The 22,081-nt window shown below is 39.2% G+C and overlaps 1 protein-coding gene across 1 annotated transcript in view; it reads left to right on the forward strand.

The window, feature by feature from the left end:
- Positions 1-13,484, forward strand: part of cacng3b (calcium channel, voltage-dependent, gamma subunit 3b) — a 47,834-nt gene extending 34,350 nt beyond the window's left edge. The window contains exons 2-4 of the mRNA XM_077213021.1: positions 4,312-4,395; positions 11,299-11,439; positions 12,217-13,484. Coding sequence (XP_077069136.1) covers positions 4,312-4,395; positions 11,299-11,439; positions 12,217-12,710 — 719 coding nt within the window. The 3' untranslated portion in view covers positions 12,711-13,484. The remainder of the gene's footprint in view (positions 1-4,311; positions 4,396-11,298; positions 11,440-12,216) is intronic.
- Positions 13,485-22,081: the final 8,597 nt, after the last annotated feature.

Here is a 22,081-nt window from a genome sequence, read left to right on the forward strand (position 1 = left end):
GCATTGCTGCTGCAACGCGTTTTACATTAATTCAAAATTAAGAATAATTTTTGGCTTCAATATCTGGTGGAAAAGAGGTTATCCCCTAGTGCCGGGGGTGGTGATGGCGCAGTGGATAAGACACATGCTTATGGTGTGAGAGACCCGGGTTCGAATCCACTGTGAGACACCAATGTGTACCTTAGCAAGAAACTTAACCCCTAGTTGCTCCAGAGGCGTGCGACCTCTGACATACAGCAATTGTAAGTCGCTTTGGATAAAAGTGTCAGCTAAATTAATAAATGTAGTGTAAGATATTACGCAGTACTCCTTCCCTCTTCTTGAGAGAACCGAGGTTACGTTAGTAACCGAGTACGTTTTCTCTGTTTAGTGTTTGTCGTCGTCAGTGTTAGATGTGTATTTGCCTTGGTTATTTTTCCTGTGTATTATCATGATTTATTAAAAAGAACTTTATATGAATTCTGCTTCATGCCTTGTAGTACTATAACGTGACAGAACGACGAAGCACAAAATGGATAAAGCAGCACCATTCATTGCACTCGCTCACGAAGGACTTTCCTTGTTGAATTATTCTGCCCAGTTTTATGCGTTGGTACAGCACTCCATTCTGGACGATGCCACGCTAAAATCGATTTATTGGATGGAAACAAGCTATTATAACCAGTGGTGCTGCCAGAATTGGATGCCCTAACATGGCAAGAAACCATTCTTCGATGCCTGGAACATTTCTAACCATCGTTAATGTCTTTGCCCAAAAGTCAAGATCCCACCCTGCTGCCTTTAATGTAATTCACAGACGAAACGCCAGAGCCCACGGTAGACGCAGAGCCCGAGCCTGCCACAATGCCATCGCCAGAGCGGACGCCTGAGCCTTTCATCACCCCGAAGCCTAAGTCCAACGAAGAGTCTGACCAGTTGCATGAGCTGACAACATCGTTCACCCCTGTGGTTGTGCTTGTAGAGTATTAGGGCATGGAGGGAAGCCCCACCCACACACCAGCCGCTGAGGGTGAGCTGCATCTGGCCTCTGTGAAATATCTTGTGAGATTGGAAGAGGTTATTCCCCAAAGTCTCCTGTCGCTGCTGGTCCCACCCAGCTCCAATTCTTCTGCATCTCTGCTGGTCCCATCCAACTCCATTTATCCTTCATATCCGCTGGTCCCGTTCCAACTTCAAGTCTCCTGCGTCTCCACTGGACCTGCCCGGCATTAAGTCTCCTGCGTCGCTGGTCCATCTCCCTCGTGATGGTCCCACCCAATTTCCCTCTCCCTCATCTTCTACCGAAGCCGGACAGTTCCTGCCTCCACTGGCTCCCTTCAGTTCCTTGGCTCCATCTCTGTTTGCTCCAGTCTGCTGCACGGATCTGTCTCTGTTCTTCCGGTCTCCAGCTCTGCCTTGGCAAGTGGATCATCTGGCTCCTTCTTGGGGTCCACCTCAGCCCGTTGACCATTCGGCTCCACCTTGACTTCTCCCTCCCTCAGCTTCACCTGGGACCATCGTCCTTACAACTCCACTGGGCTCCCTCGCCCATCCAGCTCTGCCTTGGTCAGTTGTCGCTCTGCCTGCGCCTTGACCTCAGGCCTTCAGCTGTGCTTCGTCCCTCCACCCCTTCGGCTCCATCGTGCTCCGCCTTCCCTGCGGCTCTGCCTTCGTCCTCGGTCCCACTGGCTGCACCTTCCCTGCGGCTCTGCCTTGGTCCTCGGTCCCACTGGCTGCACCTTCCCTGCGGCTCTGCCTTCGTCCTCGGTCCCACTGGCTGCACCTTCCCTGCGGCTCTGCCTTGGTCCTCGGTCCCACTGGCTGCACCTCGGTTCTCCGTGGTTCTCATCACCGCGGCTCTTCTTTGGCCTCCAGGACCTAAAGTATCGCCTGGTCTCTGTGTCTTCTCGGCTCCGTATGGTTCTCCAACTATCCTGGCTCCACCACTGGTGGTCGGAACTCTGGCTCCTCCCAACATCGGTTACGCCATGGGCCTTCGTCCTGGTGGTGCTCCGGGTCATTATCTGGTTCCTTCCTCCATCATCTCCTCCCTGGCTCCTTCCCTCATTCCCATCTCCTCATTGGTGTTTCCCTCTGCCAGCTAGTTTTATCTATAGTTCTGTGTAAATAAGCCCTTTTTCATATAAGAGTTGTCTCTTTTCAGTGTTTTTCGTCGTCAGTGTTAGATGTGTATGTTTTGTTAAAAACAGTATTCTTTGTATTCTTTCTGCTTCATTTCTTGTAGTACTGTAACGTGACAGAAATGGGGAGTTTTTTTTATATTGTCATTTAATATATTTTATTTTTTATAATATATAGTATTGTATTGTATATAGTATTTGGCAACATTTAAAAAAATACATTGTATAAAATAATATATATTGTGACCATTATATACAATTGCTCATATAGTGATACAAGGCTGTTTTGATAAAAGCTGTGTTTATAAAGTGCCATAAAAACACTTTGTTTTTATTCGTAATTCTTTAACATTGTACATTGCAAGCTCTATGTGAAGACAATGATTGATCATTGACGTGGTTTATACCACAATTTTCGATCTAATTAAAATTAAAATTATTTAATATCTGAGGACTCAAATCATTTTAAAGGCCTTTCCACTTAAAGCATAAATACGCACAGCAGTCACAGTCACCATGACAATAACCATCCTTCTCTCAGAGCCCTTATCGCCTACTCTTTTTCTGTTCTCCCTTCATCTCTGTGTTATGAGCAGGCGATGTTTGTGTGCCTGTGTCTGTGTGCTCGAGAGAGTGAATAGAGCTGAATGGCTTTGAATGACCAGTCTGTCAGGTCACCTGTAGACAGTGATGGTGGGAGAGGGCTGCGGGCTGAGCCAGAGGGCATTTCTGAAGGAGCCCGAGTGCCCTGATTCACTCTGAATCATTGAAAGCCCTCACCATGCACCACAGAGACCTGTTCTGTCTCTTTCTCAAACAAAATGACTAAAAGCATTCCATTGACACACAAACACACATGCAGACCCATGAAAAATAAAATCATGAAGTTGGTCTTTGGAGATTCTTTGGGTGCTGCATGTTCAATATTAATTAAGAGTTGTAAACAAATGTTCTCATTCAAAATGGTAGTTGATCAATATGGGGTTTTCAATGAATTTGTCTGATTGTTTTTTTGTGCGCGCGCATGCATGTGTGTGTGTAATCATGCTCATTCCACATTGTTTTTTTGCTCTAGTACCAGGCCTTCATTTATGTGTGAACATTTTTAGATTCACGATGGAATTATTGATTTTATTTGCCAATCTCAATAAAAAGGCTCTCTTTTGCAGTCACACCTGTTTGTTTGTTATTTTGTTTGTTTGTTTGTTTGTTTGTTTGTTTGTTTGTTTGTTTGTTTGTTTGTTTGTTTGTTTGCGTGTGTCTCTCTGTGTGTATGTGATCTGTGTGTAGTCATGTTCTTTCCATATTGCATTTGTGCTCTCATACCATACCTTCATTTATTTATGAAAATCTTTTGATTTATGCATAAATAATTGACTTTATTTCCCAATTTCTATAAAAATGTTCTCTATTGCAGTCACACCTCTCTCTATCTTTGTGTGTCTGTGTCTGTGTCTGTGTGGCCACACATGTGTGTGTGATCATGTTCATTCCACATTGCATTAGTGATCTAGTATCAGGCCTTCATTTAGGTGTGAGAATTTTCAGATTTATGCTGGAATTATTGATTTTATTTGTCAATTTTTATAAAAATGCTTTCTATTGGAGTCACACCTGTGTGTGTGTTTGTGCACGCCCAGTTTTTGTGTGTGTGTGTATATAGATAGATAATGTAGAAAAAGTGGCAAAATTGTATGCCACTGAGATGAAGGGAACCATGTTTATTTACAATGGAAAAGTCGATTGGGGTCATATAGACCCCAAAGTCTGCAGAGGAGGATGTGACAGTGTGTGTCAGAATGGTTTCCCCCTACATAGGGCACATGTATTTGGTACGATAAACCTCTTCATTAGCTGGTCACATGTTACACCCGAGGGCAGAAATGTTATTTTTGTTCATTTGTCATCTTGAGCGCACAGCCGAGTGTTGTCAGTGAATGCACAAAAAGGCATGCATACGTGCACATACACACACATATACATAGCAAGCAGCTTACTAGGACTGTGCTCATTGACCTGATAAATGCATAAGAAAATCCAGCAAAATAAACACACCAAGACACATTTACACAAAAAATGGACTCCTGGGTGGTGTGTATTTCTATGCACTCCAACACATGCATGCAAAAAAATAGACTAATGGTATTTTGCTCCCTCTCTCTCCTCTGCTCTCTGTTCTTCATGGCTGCAGGAACATTTCGAGGTGTCTGTAAGAAGATTGACCACTTTCCGGAGGATGCAGATTATGAGCAGGATGCAGCAGAGTATTTACTACGTAAGTCTGTCAAAACAACACACATCAGGGGCGTTTTCTCTGATGAGGCAAGACAGCTCTTCAAAATAAATTAGATGAGAAAATAATCGACTACAAAACAAACAAATATTTCAAAATATGACCTCAAATACTGTGTAAATCACTAATTTTTATTAAGTAACACTGTCTAACAGATAAACTGGGAGGCAACCTCTCTTTTAGCTATGTTTGGGTCTTACTGAGATCCTTTTGTGACATAAATGTGAGGTCCAGGGAATGGTATAATACAGGCGATAAGTCATTTGTGGAGATGTAGTGCCTCCATGCCACTGTGATTGGCTGATTGTGTAGTGGGTGTGATAATGCCTACCTATCATGGCCCACAAATTGCTTTAATGGGTCGAAATGCTAGTAATTAATTACAAACAATTCACCCACTCTGACATCATCACTGTTGGTCTCGTCTAAATCAAAACGAACTAAAAATTACTTTTTATTTTTATTTTTAGCAAGCGCTCTTTGAGGTGCACCTTCATGCCTGACAGTTAGTTGTAAAAAAAAAACTTTAATTGATTGTTACTGTATTTTTGGAGTTATCCTTTTTTAAGTTATATATAAATGCTTAAATGTTATTTATAATAAACTATGCATGTTGATATTATTTAAAAGTGTCAATATACACTATTGTTCAAAGGTTTGGGGTCAGTGACTTTTTTTTTTTTTTTAATTAGTACTTTAATTAAAAATGATGCATTGAATTGACGGTAAAGACATTTATAATGCTACTAAATATTTTTATTTTAAATAAATGCTGTTCTCTTGAAATCAGAGAATCAAGGTGTTTTAATGTTAAGGTGTAAATGTATAATAATAAATGTTTCTCGAGCAGCAAATCATCATATTATAATGATTTCTGAAGGATCATGTGAAACTGAAGACTGAAGTAATGATGCTGAAAATTCAGCTTTGACATCACAGGAATAAATTACTTTTTAAAATATATTGCAATAGAAAATTGTTATTTCACAATTTTACTGTATTTTTGACCGAATAAATGCAGTCTTAGTGAGCATAAGAGACTTCTTTCAAAAACATTAAGAAATCTTTCTGACCACAAATTTTGAATGATATTGTAGCATACAGCAATATTGTAGTATTGGTTGTGCATTGAAAAAATGGTGTTCTCATAAACTATATAAACATCAAATGAAATCTGAACTTGAATAAAAACTCCCAATCCAGAGAGAGAACTTTCAGAAGTCCACCGAACACACAGTCACATCTTATTCACACATCTTACTGGCTCACAATCACCCAGACTGATCATATGCATAAAGAAGGGTCATATTGGTGAGATGGATTTTTCTTGTTTAGTCCTGCTAGGTTTCTCCAGTTTTTGCAATGACCTCCACATTTTTTACCATCGTATAGATTAGGTGCAGCATGTCTTGAAATTGCTTGGTGACTGAAGCCGAACAAAGTAGATGCACGCATTCAAGCATGTCATGGTTTATGCTTAGTGATAAATCATGCTTACCCACAAGCCTTTACACTGTCATGGTCATTTGGTTGTACTATTTAAGTGACATCTTCTTTAACTGGCTCCCCTATGTAAATTCGTACATATTCTTGGAATATGTTTGTTCTCTCAGTTGTGTGTTTTTACTTGCGTGTTTTAATGCATATGTCAATTACATCATTTATGGTGAGGGGCCCAGCAGATTCCTGTGATTATGAATCTCTGCTGCAGTGCATACAGTGACAAATTAATGATTTAATGATAATAATATATTTTTTTATTATATACACTTTTGACAAATATACCAGTCAAGTGTGGGCAAATGATAACCATCCTTGCTAGGGGTTATGCATTCTAATGAAATGTACCATGGACTAGTACCATTGGTTAAGCCCCCTATATGTTAGTAGAATGTAGTCACGTTCCTCTCATACTTTCTAGTCATAATCAAACAGTAGTAGCGACAGTCAGATCTTTTCTTCCATACCATGATGTACAGATTATCGAAAAAGAAGAAATGTAGTGTGGGGACTTGGATCTATGCATCGGTTGTTGTTTGGATTTTGAGATGTGGGCTTTGCACTCAAAAATGAAGGTGAGCTTGCAGTTGATTGTTGAGGGGCATGGTTTAGGGTGACTAAGGGTGTTTTCACATATGAACCAAACCCAGGTCAGTTAAAGTGAACCAGAATTTAAACGGGGACTCAATTGAACCTCAAAAGAGAGGTGGTCTGAGTATTTTAGGAGGGTCTGAGATCATTTAGGGTGTTCTCATATACATCTGCCCAAGACCACATGGAGTGCACAAAAAGAAAAAAGAAAAAACACCCTAAATCACCCCAAAGATCAAGTTATAACTAGTTCTGTTAAATTAATTAATTGCAATGAATCGCATCTTTACATAATATGTATATGTGTATATATTAATATATTTATATATGTAATGTGTGTGTGTGTGTGTGTGTGTGTGTGTGTGTGTGTGTGTGTGTGTGTGTGTGTGTGTGTGTGTGTGTGTGTGTGTGTGTGTGTGTGTGTGTGTGTGTGTGTGTGTGTCTGTCTGTCTGTCTGTCTGTGTGTGTGTGTGTGTGTGTGTGTGTGTGTGTGTGTGTGTGTGTGTGTGTCTGTCTGTCTGTCTGTCTGTGTGTGTGTGTGTGTGTGTGTGTGTGTGTGTGTGTGTGTGTGTGTGTGTGTGTGTGTGTGTGTGTGTGTGTGTGTGTGTGTGTGTGTGTGTGTGTGTGTGTGTGTGTGTGTGTGTGTGTGTGTGTAAATATACTGTGATACGCGAGCACACACACACACAGAGACATAGAGACATACAATAATATAAATACACACATATATGTAAACACAAAATGTTGTGTTTGTGTAATTAATCGTGATTAATTGATTTGAAATTATATGGTCAAAAAAGAAAAGAAAAATATACACCGATTAATCATTCGCAATAAATTCTGTAACATGCATTTTTAAAATAGATAGGGTGACTTTTTATTACATGTCGACTTTAACGTGCTTTTTTGTGCGTTTATTGCTGTCGGGCAGAAAACTCATATTTCAATATTTCGTAATTTTTTTTCCTGTAAATCATTACTATTGGTCAACTTTTATATTTATCTGCGGGCTTTGAAAATATTTAACCAATGAAAAGTATTAAAAAAGTCTTTGTGACTTAACCTCGTATAACTCTATTGGATCCTCAACCTGTCGGCAAAACCTCATATTAACACCACCCACCTGCTGCCTCTATCGTTAATGAAGTGCCGCATGCAGTTTGGACCGTCTGTGCTTGTTTGCAGTGCAAGAGTAAATTAAAAAATTAATAAGTACAGCATTTTCATAGCCAGTGCGAAGCACTTCATCTTTTATAACACGAGACTTTGGCCAAATGACAGAAAAAGCTGAGTACCCACATAGCTACAATAAACTTTATAAGTTTTATAAACTTTGTAAGTTGGCGAAAACGTAATGCACTTAATATCTCAGATGTGGCCGTTCTAATGATGGGCAATACACATTTGTCTGACAGTCGCTGGTCAAGAACCTCATAACTCATTACACCTGAGCTTGATTTTGGCAAGTGTAATATGACCATATAATTATGTAAATCCACAACTTTAACTTGGACAACACAGTTTAATTATTTAAAAAATACAGTGTTTTTTCTGTTTCCAGAAAAGTAGCAGTTTTGGACAAGGTTTGCTTCTGACAGCGTTGCTACTTTATGTGCTGTTGTTGCATGTAGAGAGTGAAAATTCTTCTAAATAAATTTCTTCTTTGTGTTCTATGCGAAGAAAAATACAAGCATATAAGTTTGGAATGGCAAGAGAGTGAGTAAATAATGGCAGCAATGTAATTTTTCATTTTTGGGTGAACTGTTCCTTTAATAACGAGTCCAACAGCAGCCTTCCACACTGGAGATTTATGGCGAGACTGATGTGATGTGAGATCTTACTGCATGTAAACAACAAACCACAGCAAGCGAGGTTTCTGCCAATAACTATTTACATTAGACGTCTTAGACTGAAGTTTCACAGGAGATGAGTCTAGCGTGATCAGTGTCGGCATGACTGTTTGTGCAAACCAAAAATACAGACATCCCAGGACTTTAAAGGCAAGATAGAGAGGAGACCAGAGGCATAGTTTAAATCTTTGTGTCACAGCTCCTTTCGCTGCTCTCTTTATCCTGCTATTGGCATGTCATTCACAGTAAACAATGCAGTGAAATACATTCATTAGCACTATAAATATACATTTGTGAGCAAAATGTGGAGCTGGTTATAAAGGAAATGCAGTCAAAATGGTTCATTTCTCTGCCTCTGATTCCCTCGATCTTTATCTGTCTCTCTCATAGCGTACTTTAGTTACCCTTGAGATGACTGTCTCTCCCTATGAGCATTGTTCTAATTTCTCTGTTATTCATTTGAAGCAGAGGGCTGTTTCCTCTGGCCTAACATGCTCTGCATGCGGGTTCAGATGGGCATTTCACATTCTGCCCTGCACATCTTTGTGTACAAAATGCCCACCGCACAGACTTCAGGGGATTTGTTAGGCTGATAACCTCGGCTTGTTAGCCAGAGAGGCCCATCCATCCAGTTTTCAAACTGGAAGTCTCAGCCAAGCACAAATAAATGTTTAAGTCATCCCACAGAGGTATTACCCTACGTAGATCTTACCTGTCAGCGGGGCGATGGACCCATCAAGGACGCAGATGTCATCCCTTTTGTTGCATGCTAATGCTCTGTACAATCCTCTTCAATAAATATCTCCCGTTTCCAGCTGTAATTAAGCAAAGCTCGGCCACTGATCCATTTTTCAAGGATGGCAGGAAAATTGGATGATGGAGGAGTATTTTGTCTTCCCCTGGGCACCAATATATTAATGAGGTGTGCCATGGGAGACTGCTGATCCACTGAGGAAAGAGAGAAATGAAGAAGAGGGAAGGAGAGTGTCATTTAACACAGAAAGACAATGAAACCATAGTGCAGTTGCCTTCATAAACTACTGACCCCATTTGATCATCAATGAATACACATCTGTTTAATGCTCAAACAACATTTAAATTCATGTATTCTTTTATCATAGACTTAATGGCAAAAGTAAAAGATTTTTGCTCGTTACCCCACTTTTCAGAAGTCATAATTTAAGAATTGGCTTCCTTTAACTGAAGAGGCCATACATGATATTGAATTGAAATTTCAATTGGAGTGATAGGAAAAGGAATAAGTAAACTGCAGTTCAAAGAAATTCAACACAGTCACACAGAGGGTCTTCGGTGGTTTTGCAAGAAAACATAATTATGTCATTAATTCGGACTTATTCACTCTCTTTTGGCTGCTTCCATTAAGGGTTCGCCACAGCAAATCATCCACATGTTTATTAGTTTTAAGATGGATTCCCTTCCTAATAATAGCTATTCATTCCCTGATATATTTTAATTTATTTATCTATTAAAACGGTCAAAGCATTTAAGAGCCATTAAAACAAATAGTAATTTTGGCATATAGCGCCGTAAAATGTCCACCACACTGTTTCAGATATCCTTATAAAAATAAGTATATCCAAATTTGAGGTAAATCCTTGAAAATGAATGGTTTTCCATGTATACTTGATTTTATCACATTCTGTCAGCTTACTCAATGCATGCAAGTCTAACTGTGTAACACTCTTCTTTACAGCGCATGCAAACGTATGTTTTTGCATGAATGGTTCATTGATTTGCATTGTTTTTATAAAGAGTGGATTTACAGCTATCAGTGTCTTGTTGTAAATATAAACATCAGTGTCAATTATTACATGTATGCAGTAAATGGTAATGTAAAAGCTATATTTCAGAAAAAGCTATAAACTAATGCATTTTCCTATCACATTCACTGATTATTTCATCAGTAGACATGATTGGCCCTCTTGTTCCAAAATTATTTATTTCTTAGAGGATAGGCGCTCAGAAGGGCAAATGCTGCAGTGCTGCGGTATGCATAGCAATAAAGTACTGATAAGGGCAGTCAACTAGGCTATTGACATTGATCCTGACACTCTCAGACGCCCCTCCTTTAGCTTTTATCCTGTTTCTGAAGAGGCTGATCAAGCTTGATCTGAGGCAGAGTGAAGGAGCGAGGAGTTCAGCTAGTCTGAGAAGCCCCATGTGTGCTGCATTTTCTGATCCAGAACTGTCCGCAAATAATTGGATGGAAGTATGAGGCATTTTGGACTGATGCTGTGTGTTGCAGTGCTCAAATCTGCGACGACTTAACTAAACACAGACATTCTTCTGGCAGAGCACCATCAGATGGCTCATTCGGGATGGAACCTTCAAATGCCGGGTTATTAGACCAAATACCTCTGTATTGCTTTTTAATTCTCTTAACATCTATGAGAAAAGAGCAGAGGAGACAGTCTGATTTATACCATAAATCTAAAACATACCAACCTATGTGTATCATAAAATAAGTAATTATGTCCGTAAATATTATAGGGATAGCTCACCAAAAATGTCATAATCTTTTCACTATCATGTTGTTTGAAATGTTGGATTTATCAGTGGATCTCAAAGGGAGTTATTTAGCCGAATGTCTAGGTTGCTTTTTTCCATACAGCAAAAGTAAGTACTATATATACCACGAGAGGTCATTCCATATACTGTACCCTAAAGGGCAATTTTTGAAATTAATATATATTCATAATATAGCACAGCTTTTAGCGCTTTATTCGAAATACTTATTATCTAATAAAAATGTTAAAGAAACAACATTTTAAGCAAATTGAGTGTTATCCTTCTGCTGAATATAAAATATAGTTCCTGACATGTGAACTGTATTGTAAAAGTGTGATCAAAAAATATTGTGAGTCTCCCTCTGTACTTTTTACAGTGACACTAATTTGGTTGGGTTTGCTTGTATCTCCCTCAGGAGCGGTGAGAGCGTCCAGCATCTTCCCCATCATGAGCGTTGGGCTTCTGTTCATGGGAGGTTTGTGTGTGGCTGCCAGTGAGTTTTACAGGAGCAGACACAATGTCATCCTCAGTGCTGGAATCTTCTTTGTCTCTGCTGGTAAGAGATTAAACCCACTGCATCAGTGCAAGCGCTCTCAGCCTGTTTGTATTTTTAGCTTTAGCATATTTCACTCTTACCACAGTCAATTGTCCAATCCAAGGCTTCCCCACATGATAGAAAGTATCGTTGGGTTCCGAATACAGCATGTTGAAAATAGATTAGTTCACAGACAGGTTAGGATGTCGTTCTCCCCATAGACACTGCAGATCCGTGTTGACTTCCCAGATTAACTCTGATTATTGACAAAGGAAATGGATGGGCCGACTAGAGCTGTGTAAACAAACAGCAGGCCAGCATATTGACCCACTGCTGTAGTTCTGGCCTGGAAAGGGGTGACAGACGGGTATCCTCAAACAGAACTGCATGTTGGTCAAATATTTAGAGAAGGCCCCATTAGGACCTCATGAGCACACAAATGAGCCCAACTCCCTCTGTTAGAACTGAATTATGATGAATCAATCCTCATGATTGCAGCGAACGCACTGACGATGACTGAGCGTTGCTTGGTACACAACAATGTGCTTCAAATAGCCTCATCCTTATTGGTTATGATCTAAATATTCAACTGCAAACTGGTAATTATTTATCCTTCAATGTGATGGTGATGATAAAAAGCTAATTAAAATGTTTCAATTGTTCTTTTTTTTTCTTTGTTCCGCATGGCTGATAAGCGATGCATTCTTGTGTAATGATACAGAATGATGAGCCACAGCTGCGTGCTGAGCCATAACTTTCTCTCTCTCGCCCTCTCCTCTGCTTTTACTCTTCACGCAGGCCTAAGTAACATCATCGGCATTATCGTGTACATATCCGCCAATTCAGGTGACCCGGGCCAGAGCGACTCGAAGAAGAGCTACTCGTACGGCTGGTCTTTCTACTTCGGTGCCCTGTCCTTCATAATGGCCGAGATGGTGGGCGTGCTCGCTGTGCACATGTTCATCGAGAAACACCGGAAGCTGCGTGCCAAGTCCCGCACCGAGCTGATCAAAAAATCGGCCTTCAGTCGCATCCCCAGCTACCGCTACCGTTTCCGCCGGCGTTCCAGCTGCCGCTCCAGTGAGCCCGCCTCTCGTGACGCTTCGCCCATGGGCAAGAGCGGGTACACAGGCCCCGCTGCGGCAGACATCTCCATGTACACCCTGTCCAGGGATCCCTCCAAGGCGGCAATGGGTGCCTTGCTCAACTCCGAGAGGGAGTTTTTGCAAGCTCACAACTCCAACACTAAGGACTTCAAAGATGCTGCCAACAGGAGGACCACTCCAGTCTGAGAGAGTATAAGCACAGAGGAAGTGCCAAGACATGGCCAAGACGTTACAAACACAGACTTGAGCTGGACCCCAGCAGGAAGAAGAATTCACTCGAGGCCTGCAGGGCTATAACCCTCTTTCTATAACAGTATATATAAATATAGATGGTAATTGTTAGATCATTGGTGCTTCCTTTTAATCCTCATTTTTCAGTCACTGTTTCTGTTGTTTCTCCTGAGTCACACATCCCTTCCCCTAAGGGCTACTCGAGTAGAATGCTAGTCCTCTGTGTCATTCATTTTGCGATTGAAGTTCCTGAAGTGCACAAAGGTAGCCCAGCCAAACTGTGACGCCCTCTGAGGGGAGGATTTTTCCGCTTCTGACAGATGAACCGAAAAGGCTGTCCCGATACTCGCCTTATGCACAGCTCAGTAGCCCATAGCTGTGAGTGCCGCCTCACAATCACAAGATTGTATACAATTGTTGGTTTCTCTCCCGGGTTGGAACTTGAGCCCACAACTAGTGCCACTGTCTAATGCTGATCACCCCCATTCATCCCACCTACACACTGCCCACGAGCTACTTGGCCGGGCTCTGCATGCCATTCACACAGTTATTTTATTCTTTTACTTTTACTCCCGATATTTCCATTTCAAACACCCCAGATTCCCTTGCATAAACTTTTATTACAGGGTTAAAGTGCTTGTTATTAAATATGATATTTTAGCCCACCAAAGTTTTTTGGTATTACATTGTTTTCATTGAGATTTTAAAAAAATATATATATATAGCGAAAGGTTTTCTGTGAGATTTCCTTGATAAGAGGTATATTGGAGGCCCTTGTGCTTATTAATATGGATATTGTGGTCATTATTGCTGTAGAGTTTTCTTCATCTGTTAGCGAAAGAAAAGCAGTTGGCTGCCAAATGTAGATTTCTTAATTGTGTATAGTTGAAATATTTTTAGAGAAAATATTGTTCACCAAAAGCTGGGCATCAAGAGTCAAAAGGAACTGCCCTGAGTACTTGGATCCTTCACATATCATGAATAGAAAAGCCTCTAAATGGACTGATGGGATTTTCAGGTTCCAGTCCAAACAACAAATGCTATGCTTATGAACATGCAACACCTCTTTGAAAATATATACTGCTCATTCTATCTACATTAATGCTACATCAATACTATACTGAACTTAACTACAAAATATAAATGTATACTGTACTTTAGTTGCTTAGTTAATGTTATCAATATCATACTGATTAATATTAAACTCCAAGGGCTTTTGGTTTTCAAACAACAAGCATACAAGGGCTTTAAATAAGTTCAGCCAACAGAGAAAACAACAGATCTGCCCTTAAAATTGTTAAATTGAAAGAAAAAAAATTCTTTACCTGACAATATTCATGTATGCAAAATGCATCCAAACGTGATGATATAATGTATACTATAAGTTTTCCTTTGCATTGGTTACAATTAATCCATGTGTCAGTTAGGTAGAAATGGAAGTAGATCTTGAAACATCTATAATAATGTAGTTTTTCCAGAAATTCACCTCATTTCAGAACCCCCAAAAGCTGACGTGCATGTACTTTAGCTCTCAGATTCATGCAAGCCAGTCGCTCATCTCCAATTTTATATCATTCAGCTTACTGAAGTCATGCTAAAGATCTGCCGCCTCACTGGAAATATTACTGTAAATGTTGCCTTTTGTTTGGATCCACTTTATGTTGTGAAATCGTGCTGTTCTGGGTCCAAAACAAAGTGTTTCGTATTTGAAGGAGTCCACCAGAGTGCGTCCGGCACAGTTGAACAGTTTAACCCTTCAAGTCTCTCTCAGAGCACCTAGTGCCTGTCTCTTCTGCCTACTCCGAGCACCCATTGCTTTCGCTCGCTTGCTCCTTCATCTCCATCACAGTCTCGCATCAGCTCCTTTTTACCAGGACTGTTATTGCTCAGCCAATCACATCCATAGAGTCTTAGGCCCTGTCACTCACCACTTAGGCCTGCAACATTGTGTACGTGACCTCTCAATGAAAACAGCAGTCTCAGCTCGATACGTGCTGTAGAAAAAAAAGCACACCTTTTAAATACAGTAGTTTACATCAATAAAGATAATAGTCGGAGAGATATTTAAAGATTTAGAAAAATAAAGTCAGTTTCAAGAATGCCAACAATGCACTCTTTGTCTTCTTCACAAAATGTGTGCAAATTGGCCGTCTTATTTGAAATAATGCACAAACAATGTTTTGGTTCAGAATCAGGGATGGAAAAATATTAAAGTCAACATGAAATTAAAATTGACCCGATTTACTTTCTTGATTCACATTACAGGTACAATCGGTGCACATTATTCCAAAGAAAGTAATATATATATAATATGTTATTCATAATCTTTCATGAAAAGTCTAACTGGTTTTCCTTTTCGGCGATGTCAGCAATAGGGCTCCATGCTAATTACAATTACAATTGCACCTAATTACCCTTTTTTAGAATACCTTGTGTTGCAATAAAATTATAATGTAAAATGACTCTCGGTTCAGTGATGTAGTGAGTTCAAGGTTGTTTCGTGAATCTTTTCATACAAATGAACCGGTTTATATAAGTCATTTGCTCATGAATCAAACATCACGGCTCGTGCTGTGAATGAAACTTTGATGCAGACTCTAAGTCGCCTTTTCACCTTTTCCATTGTGGAGTAATACGGGGGCTTTTTTGATCACATGCGTACTCTGAATTTTTGGAGCTTCGTTTTGAGCTTCTGGTGTATTTGAACTTTTGCTGCTAGATTGTATGCAGCTGACTGACCAGTTGTGAAACTGTGAGCATGAGGTTAGAATTTTCCCTACAACTTCTCTAAAACTGGCATTAATAAATAATTATGTAAATATTAATTTTGTGATTAGCCCTAGAAAGCCTACTATGCTTTTCTTTCAAATCTATTTTTGGTCATTTGTTTTGTGTGGATATATTTGAAAATTTTGTGAAACTGCCAGTAGAGGGCAAAATGTAACAATCATGTGTGAATGTTGGAGAAAGTGGAAAGGTGGCTTATCAAGATAATATCTAACGAATCTTCATATGAACGCACATAAAGCTTTCCCGGCTGTCACAAGCAGTAACTTTTCATTTTTTTTTTTTTGGTGCATTTGAGACTATTTCACTTGCAGTCTGGAGCCTTGAGGAATCATACAAATCATGTAATACAGAGACCACTTTTCATGGTATTTTTTTTATAAACATCACAAATAAGTCACATTATATACAATTTCATGTTGACTTTAACACAATGATGGTACACCCAATCAATGCCCTATTATATACCCTATTAAACAATTATATCCTATGTCATGATGTTTAACTATTAGCCTATCTACCTACGTTGATTGAGAGGTCAGTGACAGGTATGTGTCTTCTTCACACATCTGAAGATAAATCCTCCACAGCGAAGCCTGGAAAAGCATTTAAAACACTCTCTCAAAAAAAGACACTCATCAGAGACGGGGGTAAAAAGCATCAAGAGTTTGCCGGGAAACATTTAAGTGACTCGCATTCACACGATGCAAAGGTAAGACATTCATCTAGCTCAAGTGCTTCTGACAAGAGGAATGAGTGAGAGCTATCTGGGGAGTTCATCAAGCCCCCCTAGAAGGAAAGGGAATTTAGTATGCCAGAGAGAGCACAGCTTACCAGCAGCTTGTGCTATAAAATCAATAGAAGCCCTGTCTGTGGCGTATGAGCTCCAGGCTGCACCTCTTCGTCTTCAATAGGGCAGCATTGCTTGATTTGGGCCAATGTGAGTGAGGGCTGAGCCGTCAGACTGAAGGCTCAGAGACATTGGAGCACATTGGACCTCCAAACAGGTGGACAGCTGCACGTCTGCGACAAGAATCATCCCACTGAGCCAAATAAAAGTGCAGCAGATCTCAGGTGTGCGACTGGCTGAATACAAATATGCAGGTGGGCTTTTTTGTCAGTGACATTACCTGAGGCGAGTCTCTCAAGAGGCTGTGTTTTGGTGGATAGGGAGGGGTCTTCACCCTGTGGGTCTGCGGCCCTGAGGTTGGTCCCTTGCAGGGGTGAGTGAGGGCATCCATGCAGGCGGTATTGAGTGAGTGTCTTTTGGAGATCAGGCAGAGCTGAGTCATAGACACAGAACAGGGCAGGTTGATCGTGCAAAGATTACCAACAAAAGTATTGCTATTCCTCATGGGCACCCACCAGCTTGCTCTAACATAGCAGTAGCCAGATAACTATCACACAAAGGTCATGTTTTTCAGCCGGTGCTTCCCTTTCCCCTCCCTATTCACCTGTTTGCCCCCTTTTGAGCTCTTTAACCTGACACCATCTACATTCTCAAGTAACCCTCAACCACTTGGAAAAACGTGCCTGTGGTGACATTTTTGCAAAATAACATTATGTTGCTTCTTGCGTGTTTTGTGAAACTTTCAAAAGTGAAATGTCCTGTGGTGTTAAAAAGGCATTCCGTTTTATCCAAAACAGATGAATGTGAATCTGACCATGTTTTATTATGTCGGTTGTTGTATACATCACAACGACTGGAAATTAAATGTCTGGTGAGAGGCACTAAAAGGTTAATGTTCGCTCTTAAAACAAAGGTTCTGTAAAAGGGGGTTTTCTCATTGATGCCATAGAAGAACTATTTTTGGTTTCCCATTGAAACTTTCAGTGAACAGTTCTTAAAAGAACTGATTTTTTTAGTGTGAAGAACATTAATAATCTAAAGAACCCTTTTCCATTACAATGAACCGTTTGTGCAATGGAAAGATTCAATGGATGTAAAAGGTTCTTAAATGGAACCATCAATGCCAAAAAAGAACCTTTATTTTTAAGAATGCTGTATTGAATTTGAAATAATAATACCACCTAGACTAAATCCTACCTTAAACCTTACCAATAGTGTCAACAAAAGCAAATGTGAGATGAAAACATATTTGCTGAAGCAACCATGACATGTTAACTTGCTTCTACAAGTGTTTGAGCTATTTTATCATTACTCGTGTTTCAAGCTTGTGTTTACTTGTACCTGAGAGCTCCGCAATGCAGTGCCAGGTGAGCTACCAAGCAAGTTTATTACATTACAAATGCTATACATAAGGAGCTGGTTATGTGATGGAAACATCAAAATGTGTTTTCAAATCATTCATTGTGGTAAAGGTGTTTTGACATCGTAACTTAGTATTGTGCAAGGAACCAGACGAAAGTAAGTCTTTATTAATCAATAATCTGCCCCTGTAATTACAGTTTTGTTTTTGAACAGGAATAAAAGTTGCACTGCCAGCTGGCCAGAGACCTTGCTCCTGACTCCAAAAACACACACCTCAATGGACTTCACCTACACTCTTCATTAGCACTAGCATAGCAAACCTTTCAAGATTCCTTCAATTACTTTCTCCAGCTTAAATATCTTACAGTCAGTCAGACTTTTTACAATTTTCTCCACTGATTTTGGCAGAAAAATCAGTGTAAGAATGGATTGGAATGGAGTTGAGATTATAGACAACATTCTTATTGGTAGGTGAAAGTGTTTTATACCACTAGTGGTAATTTTAGTTGTAAACACCAGTGAATTATATCTATAGGTTTTAGAGTTGCAAAAATGTAGGTAGAGGCACGCTTTCTTTCCCCCAATGAGCCTAGGTTGATTAAAAACAGCTTGGAAACTTTGAGAAACACCATTTCATGTTATCTGAAAAAGTGGCTGTTTTGCTCCCTGAGCATGTCTGTTAAGCAGCGGCAAGACTGATGGATGAAAATTAAAACAAGAGGATTTATGAAAACCTCATTTCTGCACTGAAAAGGATGAAGGGAATTTTGGATGTGTGCTTTCTAAACAGGCTTTGATGATTCACTGGGTGAGTTATCTACAGGAGCAAGTGCAGGCTGCAGATTGGCTCCTCTCTGCCTGAGTCTGGAGATAGTCAGCTATCCTCACCATAACAATGTTTTAATCTCTGCCTGTCAATTCCACTTCCTCCATCTTAACTCTCACTAACTCTACAAGTCTGAAGTTGTTTATAAGTGAAGCATTACAGGTAGTCATCCACGATACATTACAATAGCTGCTGTATAATAAAGTTAAAAAATAATAAATATGTAGCGATTATCTTGTTCAAGGAATAATCTAAATATGTCTACATATATTTTAAGTTAGTTAAGTAGCCACCCAAGCATATGGCTATATTTAAGTATAGCCATATAGGCCTATTTATAATTTTGTTAACACTTTTGTTTAGGGTCCAATTCTCACTATTAATTAGTTGCTTATTAGCATGAATACTACTAGGATATTGGCTGTTTATTAGTACTTATAAAGCACATATTAATGCCTTATTCTGCATGACCATATTCTGCATCCCCTAACCCAATATCTAAACATAACTACCTTAATAACTATTAATATGCAGTAATTAGGAGTTTATTGAGGCAAACGTCATAGTTAATAGTGAGAAGTGGGCCCTAATCTAAAGTGTGATCATTAGAATAGGAATTATAAAAAATATATAAATAAAATCTAGTATAATTTGAATTATAATTGTAATTCCAATTCTATTTCATTCTATCATAAATTTTAATAATCTACGTTTATATATATTGAAGCACAAGACTATCATCACTTTTTTCATTGTTATATTGCCTACTGATAATAAAACATACATTTTACAAAATTAAGTTTGCAATGTTTCAAAATATTAAACAGATCAATGAAGACAAAAAGTTGTATTTACTATACAGTAAATACAACTGAATTCTTAATAGTCACACCCATGCACAGTAAACACACCTTTTACGAAAATTCCAATATATCTTAAGCAATCATAACATTTAGGTGTCTGCCCATAATTCATCTGTTTTTGAAGTCTTTAACAAATTAGTGCATTATCGCAGAGCAGAGACAATGCAGGCCTCATCCAGCCTGGCAAGATTCTTATCGGAGTTGCTGTGTCAACATTTTTAAATAACCAACTTCTAGCGATAAAACATGCCTTATCTTCCCACTCTGTCCAAATATATTAACGCGCATGGATTGAGCCCCGGCCCGGGCTCAAATCCTCCCAGACTATCCCACACAGACCCAGACAGGAGCGGAGGGATCAGATTTAGTGTGACCTTCTCAATCACATCTTCAACTTCCTCCTGTAAAACAGGCCAGTGCACACCGACGGAGGCCAATGAACTCCCTCATTGTGACAGCAGTCAGTCTATGAATAAAGCCGCCCTCTGTGATGCTGTCTTAACAGGAAATGGGAAACGGCTTAGGAATGATTTTTTGTGGAGGAAACCCATTATTTCAGATTGATCTCATCATGGCCGATGGCTAAAGCTTTGACTCTTTGTTGACTTTACGATGACTCTTCATTTCACCCGATTTTTGCTTTCGGTGGGTGTGCTGAACATCCTTCTCACTCTTCTCCTTTTTGTTGAGTAACACTGCAGTTCCTCATGTTTTATTTTCTCATTTCTAGACTTTTATTTATTAATTTTCTTCAGCGACAGCAAAGAGGGGAACAGCTGAACACGACTTCATTTAAATAGGCTTCCTCCAGTACGAAGGCAACATTCAGAGCAGCTATTCATAACTACCAGAATAATTTTATTCACACTCGGCTTGAATTGCTACGGAGGGAGATAAGGGGCTGAGGAAATGGCAGAGTCAATTGGTGTAAACAGATAATGACTGAGCCACTTGCTCGAGAGCCGCTTACCGTATAGACGTAGAAGCGATGTAGCGCGTGCTGACAGCACACTTACAGGGATAATAAAAAAATATCAGACGAGATGCGGCTCTCAGATTAATCACACACATGTTGCCAACAATTGCGCCGTCAAATTTATCGCGCAAAGAGACAATAACTCACTCGTGTTTGAAGACTAATGGCAAAGTGCAGGGCCGGATTCACCTCATATTGCGACACAGGCAAACGAAGCTTTGGGAACTAATATCTTTCCAAGAAATTTCCGTTGACAAAACTGCTGACAATATAAGCTGTGGAAAATTGTAAGTAATCTAGGAGCTTTATACAGCTTTTTACAGGGGATGCCATTGGAAACACGGCAACTCACAGCCTCACTTTTATACCTGTCATGGCGCTGCTCTGAATAAGGTCTATACTCCACCTGGTACTAATACTACATACTGTATCGCCGCTGTCATGAGGAAACCAGCACACCCACCTAAAATGAAAAAGTCTATTTTTTATTTTGTAATTTCTTCTGAATATCAACATTTGTAAGATGTATTCACAAAATTGGCACAGAAGGCCCCAAGTGGCATGATGTTACTAGTTATTTTTCAATTTTATAATTATTGCAATTAATGGGGTTATTATTTAGTATTTCCATGAATTAGATGTATATTTATTAGATGTACATAATTAGATGTACAGGCATCTATGCTTTCATTAAAGGCATCTATAGGTTAGTTGAGTGAAATCATTCAATTTCCATTGATAGTTTTGATATTATGACATATCTTCTTTTTAAAATATGGGCAATTATATATTTTAATAAAAAAAAAACCTGTAAATAATTTAACCTTGCAGATAAATCTCTTTTATTTCTGCTTTATATCCTGCTTTTCCTGTCATCAGTTATTCAATTATTCTTATATAATTATTAACTAAATTGTCAAAACAAAATTTTAAATAGAATAGATGATTTAGTATTTCATAATTATTGACACTTTTAATATATGAATATTAATAAGAATTATTTCAAAAGTCATTTATAGCTATACATTCTGTAAAAGTTTGTCTAGGGAGGCTTCTTATCCCTCTTTTAAAGGGGCTCAGCAGGCACAGAATATAGAGTACAATGTCGGTCAGACGTTGGATTTTGGTTGAAAATGAAAGTCGGGTTGATGTCATAAATCCAATGTTTGTTTGACGTCAAGCTCCAACGTTGGGCAGCCGTTGAATTTTGCTTGGAATTAACCAAACAAAAAGGGGAAATGCATGGCCGTACACTTATTACCAGCTTCACTTAAAACCAACCAGATTTACTTTATTTATCATCATATTTTGTATTTTAAAGTCAACATGATGGTAGTTAGCATTTGCTTTAGTTGTGGTCTTGACCCTTGACTCCTTAATATAAAATTTTTCTCTGGCTGCTATAATTGTGTGTTTATAAAGCACAATTGTTGTAGCTAAAAAAGCCATGAGATCAGGTGATGTAGGCTGTTTATGATATCATCATGTAATTGCCTGAATCCCTGATCTTATTCCATGTCTAATGCTTTGATTATATAGGATTTGTGGTTTTAATAATGTATTTTTCATAATAGAAGTCATTTGATTCTACAGCATATCTACCAGTGTTGTTTATCAAATAATACACTTGTTTTTTAAAAACTATTTAGTGCACAAAAACCT

The sequence above is a fragment of the Siphateles boraxobius genome, unplaced genomic scaffold (genome assembly GCF_051911475.1).
Source record: "Siphateles boraxobius isolate OS27281-9 unplaced genomic scaffold, OSU_SipBor_1 66, whole genome shotgun sequence".
NCBI lineage: Eukaryota > Metazoa > Chordata > Actinopteri > Cypriniformes > Leuciscidae > Siphateles > Siphateles boraxobius.